At 38.8% G+C, this 11,324-nt stretch overlaps 1 protein-coding gene across 1 annotated transcript in view; it reads left to right on the top strand.

Annotated features, from left to right (window-relative positions):
* Positions 1-224: 224 nt before the first annotated feature.
* LOC145683860 (pfs47 receptor-like) overlaps positions 225-11,324 on the top strand; it is a 51,841-nt gene continuing 40,741 nt past the window's right edge. The window contains exon 1 of the mRNA XM_081755475.1: positions 225-377. Within this exon, the coding sequence (XP_081611601.1) occupies positions 368-377 (10 nt within the window). The 5' untranslated portion in view covers positions 225-367. The remainder of the gene's footprint in view (positions 378-11,324) is intronic.

The raw sequence follows: 11,324 nt of genomic DNA, 5'->3' as shown, positions 1-11,324 counted from the left end.
ACCGCAAACTATCAACCAAAGTTGTTAGTGTGGAAATCTTACTCAACTGTCTTATTATTCGAGAATAAAGTTTACATTTTTTCTTTTTACTATGTTATTTGATTTGTTTGTTTTGCACCAATCTCGCTGAAGAATAATAATATTCTTGCGCATTGTGACATAAACTTGCTTTCTCCAAAAACATTGGTGAAATATTAACGAAAGAATTTCTTCCGTCAAGTTCGTCGCATTGCAGCCGACACTTGAAAGTGCGCATGCGTATAATACAGCAGTGAACGCCTCAAAGGAGCAGCTGCCGTTTCAGTTTTATTACGACTCGATTCATCGTGATAGCAGTTGGGAGTGAGAAAACAGAACAATAAACGCCATGGCTGATGGTAAGTACACAACTTACATTTAATTTTTTAATTGACTAATTCATGTCAATAATTTTCTTTGTGAATGTCATAACCATCCACTAACACGCCGGTAGAATGTTATTTCATTTGTTTGTGACATCATTGTGCCACAAGTGTTGCCAGTTGCCATCATAAAAAAGTTACAACATAGGCTTGCATCATGTGATAAGAATTGTACTTTTAAAATTAATGCGTCAGTTATTGAATTACGTTAGGATCTGTTTACGAATTAAATTTAGCAGTTTATTCTCAGTACTTCATCTAAAGAATATACAAGACAGACACAATGGTTCAGTTGTCCATCGCTTATCTTTGGTAGGAAGGATTCACTGTTCGATCATAGGTCATGCGGTTTTGAAGTAGTGGTATCCTAGGGAATGAAAATACAATTGCACACGTACTGGGGCTAACTTTAGTGCTTTCTTTCACATAACTCGTCTCGTAATGCTTTCTCGGTATGCATAAATGACGGTATCTATTTGTTTCATAACTCACTGGGAATTACAAGAGCAGGAGTAGGGTCCTGTGCAGTAGGAGCCCTGCATAGGAGGCAGAGGTCTTTCAGGAAATAAAACAATAATTATTCTGTTTCTAATTTATATTTGGGATACAGTGGCGAAGATAAAAATGGTCAACCCCTATTCGTAACTTTGTTCCCCTAGTGGCCTCTGTTCGGTAGTGCCCACGTTGTTACTATCTAAAATATTTTTAAAAAAGGTGATCCTGCGTAGGGTACTGGGTAACGCTCTCGCCTTTGGCGCGAACAGTTTCAGGTTCGATTCCCGGTGGGACACGGTCGGAAAGTAGGGTTGCCAAGTTTGGAAAATAAAGAAACCGGCACCCCCTCAAAATTCCTTATAATATAGTTCTAAGTGTGAAGTATCTCTGTTCGAACCCATCCATTGGAAGCAAATGTGCTATCGTGAACAAAAGTACAATAGCACCTGTATTCTGCCTATCCTTAGTATATTCATTAACAAGCTTAATAGATAAGTTGTGGTATAAATAAACTGAAATCGGCATTGATCATTTTATTGTATTTACCAGTAACTGCCAGTTCTTTGAAAGTATCGAAATAGGTGGGGGGAAAAGTATAGGCCTATTAATCTTTACATGACAATTTTGAATTTACAAAATGAAACTTACTCTTTAAACTTATACTTCAACTACAGGAAATTGCTTTGAAGAGGTCCTTTTTCACTCTCAATAAATGTATAAAATTTCTTACAAGTGAATTTCAAAATTTTTCCTGATACAGTCCCATCTCTTTAAAATTATCTAAACAGGTGAACAAAATATATTAATCGTTGATAGATGGTGAAAGGTGACGGTTTTGGATTTACAAATGAAAGTTACTTTTTAAATCTATACTTTGAACTAGATTAAATTGTTTCGAACTAGCTAAAAATTTGAAGAAAAAAAAGACATAAAGAGGTTTGTAAGAAGTTTGTACCGGTCACCGGCTTTAATAAAAATAACAGCAATATTTCCGACCAGGCCGGTGAAAAACCGGCCAGATGGCTACCCTATCGGAAAGGTGTAAAAGCCATCAGGTGTATTCAGGCCAGCCATCCTGAGAGGTTTTTCTAATTTTCCTCATTCACACCAGGTAAATGCCGGGATGGTATCTCACAAAGGTCCCAAGATGTTTTATTTCTTTCCCACTTCCTCAGGCATTGTGATTGCCGAGGGATGTCATCCCTCATACGTGATAGCAGTGGCGGCTTTAGCGGATAGGCACGGGCCTACCCAAAAATTTTGAAAAATATATAAACGCTAAAAGATACAATAAAGAGTGAATATATTTTCCACTATTTATATTAATGGTAGATAATTATTTAACAAATAGCATCAATCACTATTGTAAAATTAAATTTCCTACTGTCATTAATCAATCAAATATGTATATGTATCAGTGGCGTATTTACGGGGTGCCTATCGGGCTCAAGCCCCCCCGAAGTAAATTTGTTATATGCAGAACTTCATTAAAATTTGTCAATACCCGAAAGGAAATATATAAGTGCTTATTTACGTGTCGCCACTGATTTGCATCTATAAGAGATGGATGGGGCCTACCTAAAATTAAAATCCTAAAGCCCCCCCTACGTGACAGACTTAAAAAAGGCCATAGGTGCAGCGACGCAACTACGCTAGTCGTCGCCCAGGGCAAGAACTCGCCTTAGCACACCCTGACCAACCAAACCAAAAAGCTCCCCCAAATATTTGGCCAAGTTTGCTTCCTCCTAATCTGATGCCCGGGGCACAAGCCCCGTTTGTCCCTTCTCCCCTAGTAGTAGTGGGTCCTGCATAGGTGCCGAATGCTCAGAAATTTAATTAATTCCTTGAAAACCATAATACTGGAGATAATTACTTTGTGCTGTCAGTCAAACACTATTCCTATTTATTTTTTAAATGCATTTGCAACTACAACTAGTCCCAAAGGTACCAACCTTTGAAGCACAATAAAAAATAGTTCATTATAATCATGGGTAGAATGTTTTATTCGTGCTTGAGCACGGTGGTTCAGTAGTAGAACACTTATATCTGGTGTGTAGGATCCTGGTTCGATCCCGGCATGGGCATCGGAAGGGGAGGGCAGGGTGGGACCCGGGCCCTCCTCTGGCTCACGAAAATGCATACGTATTATACAATACCATGTATATTAAATACCCGTAATACCAGACTAATATAGCAACCATAGAAATGGCCCCTCCCTAGAAAATTTTCTTCAGGGCGCCCCTGATCCCCGGCTAATTAAGTTTGTGGTGGACAACATTGTGTCTGTCTGGACAACACCAACTCTCCTATCATCATTCGACTTACTTAATCGTCCGTCTTCTTTAGCGTGAAGGGTATAATCGTCCGCCTTCTTTAGCGTGAAGGGTATAATCGTCCGCCTTCTTTAGCGTGAAGGGTATAATCGTCCGCCTTCTTTAGCGTGAAGGGTATAATCGTCCGCCTTCTTTAGCGTGAAGGGTATAATCATCCGTCTTCTTTAGCGTGAAGGGTATAATCGACCGCTTTCTTTAGCGTGAAGGGAATAATCGTCCGTCTTCTTTAGCGTGAAGGGTATAATTGTGGGGCATTAAACTAAAAGATTTGGTTCGATTTCATTTTTGTTCGTGCTTGACATGGAATTTTCGCCTATAACTTATCATTCACCTACAAGTTACTTTCACTCCAGGTTTCACAAATCGACTGGATCACTTTGCCAAGAACTCGAGGAAATGAAAGTAGGCTAGTAGCACTGTACTTTCAGTAGCATTGCGAGTTAGGGCACCGAAGGCACAGGAGCGTGCACTATTTGAAGTCCCAGTATGATAGAATATCTTGGGGGAAATGCGCATTAGATATTGCAGTGATGTGATATTTCGGAAAGGTTCTAGAACACAGGTCCCCCTTTCCACTTAGCTGTAATAAAGACGGAAAACAACGTACCCTGCGCGGCTCTAACCCGCCTTCACTCGCTAACGCTCGCTCGGCAATACTATGAGAATTAAATATTTTACATTGGTACAGAAAAAACCAACTTAGCTATTAACCTGTATCAGGGGACCTGTGTTCTAGAACCTTCCCTGATATTTCAGTGTGTTTATATGGTTTATGACATAACAGTGATGTTAATACTTAGTGATTTCAGAGGGTAGCCTGAAAAAAATAAAATCTACCGGAACATAGTTCCTCTCCGGGGCATAATTCTGAGCATATTCTACGTGGATCGCCAATACTTTTGCAGTACTACTTTCACCTACCCGTATATTGTTAGTCACTCCGGAGAAAAGCTGACTATTTATACTATTTGCTATTTGTTTTTATTATTTAAGCTACAAGTATGCCGTTAGCGTAAATAAGTTCCTTAGACTTTGGTCTTTGGTTTCCCTAACCTGCGTTATCCAATTTATTTGCACCCTAAATTCCAACAATTCTACATCAAATGAGGAATCACACGCGTTCGTCACTTTGTCACGAAGAGACATCACCAGTGGTGATTTCCCCGGGAGAAGATTCGATGCACAGTAGGTAAACCTGAAAGGTAGTTCAATTCCTTAACCAGCATGGGCTGAGTTAGGAATTGTCTCCTGGGGGGGGGGAGCAGAACTCTTGTCTGGTGGGGGGCACGGTAAATACAAATGGGAATTGAAGTATCTTATAGGTGACATTTTTATTTTTTGTCAAAAAGTTGGGGGGACAATGCCTCCTATAGCTCCGCCTATGTTAATCAGTAGTAGTACTTTGCAAATATTGAGAGTTCTCATTAATCATGATTCAAGATATGGCCTACGAGGAAAGTTTAGGCCTAGGGGAATTTTTCTTGTGGCCATCCTCTGAGCCCAGCAAGGAGAATATATTAGCAGTAGCACCAAATGACTATACAAGGTGTTTCAAAACAACACCGACGTATGGGAGGTGATTCCTGACACCAAGATAAAAAGTATAAACCAATCTGTGTGCACAAATGCTTCCTTTCGGAGTAATGGGCTGCCGAAAACATGAAATTTAGTGGCCCATAGCTCCAAAACAGACCTACCTAATCAGGTCAAGACTTCACTTAGGAATTAATATGTGCGCTATCCAAAAATGCATGTTTCAGAATCGCAAGGTACTCAAGCAACAATTTTTATAGAGGCAGTTTGACTACGGGCATATAACATGAAGTACTCACTAACTACCTCTACAAAAATTGTTGCGAAAGTACCCCAGGATTCTGAAAAATTGATATTTGCATAGGACGTAAACTAGTTCCTAAATAGTAGCGACTCCGGTAGGTCCCATAGTTTTGGAGCTATGGACCTATAAAGTTAAGTTTTTTGTGTTTACGGCAGTCTATAACTCTGAAAGGAAGCATTTGTGCACCCAGATTGGTCTATACTTTTTGTCTTACCTTGGTGTCAGGAATCACCTTCCAAACGTTGTTGTTGTTTTGAAACACCCTATAGATCTCTCTCTCTCTCTCTCTCTCTCTCTCTCTCTCTCTCTCTCTCTCTATATATATATATATATATATATATATATATATATATATATATATATATATATATATATATATACGAGGGCAAGTTAAAAATTATCTACACTTCATTCTACAGTTTATTTACATGAAACTATGGTTATATTATGCACATCATTTTTCTACGTAATCTCCCTCCTTATCAATGCACTTGGCCCAATGGTCAACGTATTCCTTCCAAATAAAAGGTTTTCTGTTGGCCGTGAAGCGACTTTTACATCGCAATTACACGTCTAAATCTGATTCAAACCGATCTCTGGTGGATGATTTCATGGACAAAGCCATGACTGATGTTCAAAGCAGATGCTACCTCGTCGATAGTGATTCTCGCCTATTTGCCAGAACCATCTCTCGAGGCTGCTGAATGTTGTCATCTGTAGTGAAGGTTGATGGTTGTCCTGCTTCCTCTTCATGCGTTACTCTTGTTCGACCACTTTTAAACTTCTCGATCCACAAAAACAGTTTTACGTGATAGTGCACTTCTCCCATATTGCGATGATAGTCTGTGATGAATGTCTGACCCTTTGACACCCTCCGACCAGAGGAATCGGATCACTGCTCGTTGTTCCTCTTTGGTGCAAACTTCTAATGGAGCAGCCATGATATATCTGCAACAGAAGGAAGAAAAATGGAGGAATTAAGATCACACTTTGACAGCATTATCACAACAGTATAACAATAAAATATGCGAGGACATATTCTATAGCAGTTTTAATGTGTTCACTGGGGGAATGGGGGAGATACAATCCGCATCTAAAAATCCGGGTCACGATCCAGCCCTGGTTCGGATTCGGATCGAAATAAGGATTATCTATTAGCTTTTTCAACTCTAATACGTCTGATGAAAGATTTCTGATTGGCAATATTTTAAAGAAAATATCGACACGAAATACAAGGGAGCAACAGTTTATCTTACGATAAATTTTTGTACATAGCGAAACCAAAGATTATAAGGTAGCAGAAGAACTCCACTTTACAAAAATGAATAAGTTGTAATTCAGTGATTCTAAGTAAAAACAATATCTCACTCGGATTAAGAATCAACTAATAACAATAACTTTGTAAAATTACGGGTCATTTTTGTTAAACATAGAAAATTAAAGTTCTTTGTTGTTATAGTGTATATATAGTCAATGCCAACAGAGAAGAAAAAGAAGAAACTTATTTTGGGTTTAGCAGTCCTTTCAGACGCGAGGCTCCGAACCACATGAACTCGCTCCGGGAATTGAATCCGGTTCTCCCACACCAAAAGACCGTACGACGTTAATGGCTTTGCCACCAGGTTGTAGCCTGACAGGCGCAGGCGGCTTGTAGAAGAGTGATATATAATCATCATATCGACCTCATGACTGTTGGTTAGGATTTGCAGTTCTCTTGCATATGAAATATAAATAAAATCAACTGGGGCATTTTTTTCATAGAAAATCGCTCGAAAATCGAAAGAAAAAAACTCCCATAGCGGCGAAGGGAAGTGCTTGTACACCTAGCTTGGTCTATAGTTTTTGTCTTTTCTTGGTGCCAGAAATCAAACATTGTTTTGAAACACCCTGTATATATAAAAGGAAAATAGGGTGCGACTATAAAACTGAAACGAACAAACATCATATTACTTTAGTGTAAAATTTCTCATGCCACTTAACATTCTTAACACACGTCTTCGAATATTTCATCATGCTCCTTTGAACTGCCTTAAGGGTCTTCACTACAGCGAAATTAAACTACCGCTAATTTTAGTTTTTTTTTTGTAATATCTTCAAAACAAATAAAAATATTCGAAAAGTAGAAACGTAATGAACTAGACAACACGATTTTGCATGTGATACCGTTATCACGACTCATCTATTTGCTTTCGATTTGCAACTGTAGATAGATTTAGCTTTTTTTGCGGATTCTGTAAATAGCGGCATACGAAAAGTAGATAGGTGAATTGTGGTAAAGGTATCACATGCAAAATTGTATTGTCTAATTCACTACGTTTCTATTTTTCGAATATTTTTATTTGTTTTGAAGATATTACAGAAAAACTCTAAAATTAGTGGTAGTTTAATTTCGCTATAGTGAAGATCCTTAAGATGAATGTAGAGTCGCGCTAGTTGCTAACAGATGACAGAGCTCACTTTCTGTGTATATTTTCACAGATATCGATATAACAGATTCCACTTATTAAAAGACAGACTGCTAAAACTGATACAAAAGCTAACCATTTTCTTTTGCCCGTTTTTCGTAAGTGAAAAGATGTAATGAAATGTATAATGTTATTCTACACCCGAAAATACGAATCAAAAGAAATTTCAGTGTAGCCATCAATAGAAATTACAGTGTGGCCAGAATGTGAATTAAGGCAAATATCTAGGTTAAGGCAGCGACTAGAAAGATAAATTCAACGGTAATTGATGATTTATGATGTTGTCTTGGTTCCTTGTTAACTACTTTTAAAATAAATACAAATATTATTTAAAAAGTAGTCAACAAGGAACCAGACAACATGATAAGTCATCAATTACCGTTTAGTACATTTTTCTAGTCGCTGCCTTAACCTAGATTTTTTTCTATTATTGTGGTAAGTTACATTTCATTATCTGTTTTCACTTATGGAAAACGGACAAAAGAAAAATAGCTTTTGTATCATTTTTAGTAGTCTGCCCCCTTAAGAAAACACCAGCTTACTAGGACCAAAATACATGATACTATAAAGCAGAATGTGTTGTATTCTCAAAAATAATTTAGTCAAGTTCAAAATATGTGTGTGCTTGACTTTGTTCTTCACGTTTGAATTATTTCCAAGTAAGCTGCGTAATCCAACGTAGAACACACAGCTTCGAAAAAGTAGGAAAGAAACAAAATCACTGCGACCTTCTAGGACAATTAACGACCCTGTTTGCAATCAAAGAACTGTTTCTGGCCAATTGTTAAGCGTCACTTAACCCTGGAATACACAGACAAAAAAAGCGTACGTGAATACGCAGGTGGGGTGCCAGCGCACCCCATATAATTAAACGCTACTAAAATTATAATACACGAACTTAAAAATATTTATTTTACTTTATCAGTTACAAGAATACACAATAGGAGTTTGTATGTATTTTTAAACAGACACAGCTTTTCCTTACTGGAAGAAATGCACACTTCCTTTCTGTGCTCAGCACAAACAGCCTCTTTGCATCTGAAACAAAAAAGATTTAGTTTTTCTGTCCTTATTCTTAGGGCGCTCCAGCATGTAAGGTCTAGCTAACTGCAACTTTTTTTTTTTTAGAAACTCCGAACGGATGGCTGAGAATTTCATTTATGACCGTTTCTTACTAATATAGAGGCTCCCCTTATAGCTGGATCATTTTCGATGTTACCCTAAGTGTCACTCGTGTCACTTCCACTAATTTCATCATTGACTTCCGATTATACTTCAACATTGTCATCGGACTCACTGAAATTACCTTCAGAATCATAATCTTTTTCTAATGTGTTCAGTACAAAGTCTGTAAACTTGCTTAAACCTGCACACACTTTCGCCATCATGCAATTAAACAAATACGAGGCCTGTCTAAAAAGTATCCGACCTTAATTTTTTCCACGCAAAGTAGTGATTCGCAGGCGGCGCCACCGTGCACGGTGGAAGGAGGAACCTTAATGCGCATGCTTGAATTTTTTCACCGCGTTCGCGTGTGCCAGTCGTGAGCTGGTGGTCGCGAAGTGAGGTGCTGTTGGTAGTGTTCGTCGGATTTAGTGTTTCTCGCAAGATGACTGAACAAATTGAGCAAAGATACTGCATCAAATTCTGTCAAAGGCTGGGTGATTCTCAAAGCCAAACAATTCGTAAGATTCAGCAGGTGTTTGGAGAAGATGCGATGGGTGTAACAGAAATTAAACAATGGTTCAACCGATTCAAAGATGGCCGCATATCAGTCGAGAGTGAGCAGCGTAGCGGCAGGCCCCAAACTGCTCGGAATGCAGCTGTTTTTGAGCGGGTGCGAAATTTGGTGATGGCAGGTCGCCGTTTGACAGTGCGGGAGATTGCAGAAGATGTTGGAGTGAGTAAAGATTCTGCACATGCAATTTTGCGTGACGATTTGAACATGAAACGAGTGGCTGCTAAATTTGTACCCAAGTTGTTGTCTTAGGAACAAAAAGACACCCGTTTTGACGTTGCACAGGACCTTCTGGACACCACCAACACTGATCCTGGGTATCTGAATTCCGTGATAACTGGAGATGAGTCATGGGTGTACGGGTACGACCCAGAAACAAAACAACAATCGTCTCAATGGAAGCATCCCGATTCTCCAAGGCCGAAGAAAGCGCGGCAGGTGCGAAGCAAAATCAAGGTGTTGCTGACTGTTTTCTTCGATGCCCGTGGAATTGTGCATCACGAGTACGCACCGGAAGGACGAAGAGTGACAAAGGAGTACTATCAAGATGTTCTCAGGCGAGTCCGTGACGCAGTCCGGCGCAAAAGACCAGACATGTGGACAGCGAAGAACTGGCACGTCCATCATGACAACGCCCCAGCACATTCATCCCAATTGATCCACACGTTCTTAGCCAAACATGGAATTACAACCGTTCGCCAACCTCCCTACTCTCCAGACCTGGCTCCTTGTGACTTCTGGTTGTTTCCAAAATTGAAGACGCCTCTGAAGGGATCCCGTTTTGAGAGTAGAGAAGACATAATGCGGAACACGACGACGGAGCTGAACAACATTCCAAAAGAAGACTTCCAGCGGTGTTTCCAACAGTGGAAGGATCGGTGGGCTAACTGTGTGGAAGCACAAGGGGCCTACTTTGAAGGGAATTAGGGTCCCAAATCCGTCAGGTATTTGCAACTATTTTTCTGGCCAAAGGTCGGATACTTTTTAGACAGCCCTCGTATGCACGCAAAGTATCTAAAACGAATTTCGTCAAAATTGAATTTCACATAGGTAAATACACAAGTGGGGTGCTGGAGAACCCCACCCCTTGAATATATTCTCTTCTAAAACGAGACAATTTGCTTCACACCCACCACCGTCAATGTCATGCTTCAAAATGAGAATACACGGAAGCACCAACCAATGTGCCTGAGAACAGAGCCACAATGGCGATGAGTATAACGTCTGGGGTGCTCCAGCACCCCCGTGTGTATTCCAGAGTTAATACCGCAATGTGTGAAGAGATTAAAGTCAATTTTAATTCATAATCAAAGAACAATACGTGCATTGAAAAAAGTTTTAATGTTTAATTGTGGAAGCATGGTTTCTCGCAGATATGGGAGCAAATTAACTCGTAGTTAACAGATTCTACTGTACAATATTGTTGAATATACTTTGTTTCTTTACGTTCAGCTACAGTTTCAAATTAAATACCAAATACCGTGCACAGTAGAAATGAGAAGAGGATTTTTTTTTTTTTTAAGTTTAGAGGTCATTTCATGTCAAATCATCTAATTTTAAAACATGACCCTGTTTCAATGTCTCAGATTCTCTTCAAAATTTTTTCATACATTAATATCAATGAAATTATGCTTAATTATTTTTTTCCCGATTTTTTGGATAAGAAATGGACCGGGGAGAATTTTTTGAATAATGTGAATTTTGCTTCAATTTCACTTTTCGGCACTCAGCATCATGGAACTAAAATTAGCACAACTTCCCTATTTTTGAAGTTATTGGGCTCATCCAAGTGTCAAATGAAAGCTTACTTTTTGCTCTTTCAACAGATCCTAAGTAACCTAGCAAAAACTTACACTGTCAAACATTAATGGGCATACAAAGCAAATTTTAGGGTTTTTCACAAATTGTGACGTTGCTCAAAAGTTACAATATTAAACTTTTGAAACTTTTTAAATAGAATCATCTTAGCACATACATGATATGGTTAAAATATAAAAAAGGGCGCTTTTGGTATTTTTGTATTTTTTATTTTTTTATTTTACGTGTACGGAAATA

Source organism: Thermobia domestica, chromosome 1, assembly GCF_964235325.1.
Source record: "Thermobia domestica chromosome 1, izTheDome1.hap1.1, whole genome shotgun sequence".
Taxonomy (NCBI): domain Eukaryota; kingdom Metazoa; phylum Arthropoda; class Insecta; order Zygentoma; family Lepismatidae; genus Thermobia; species Thermobia domestica.
This window is presented reverse-complemented; position numbering and strand designations above follow the sequence as displayed.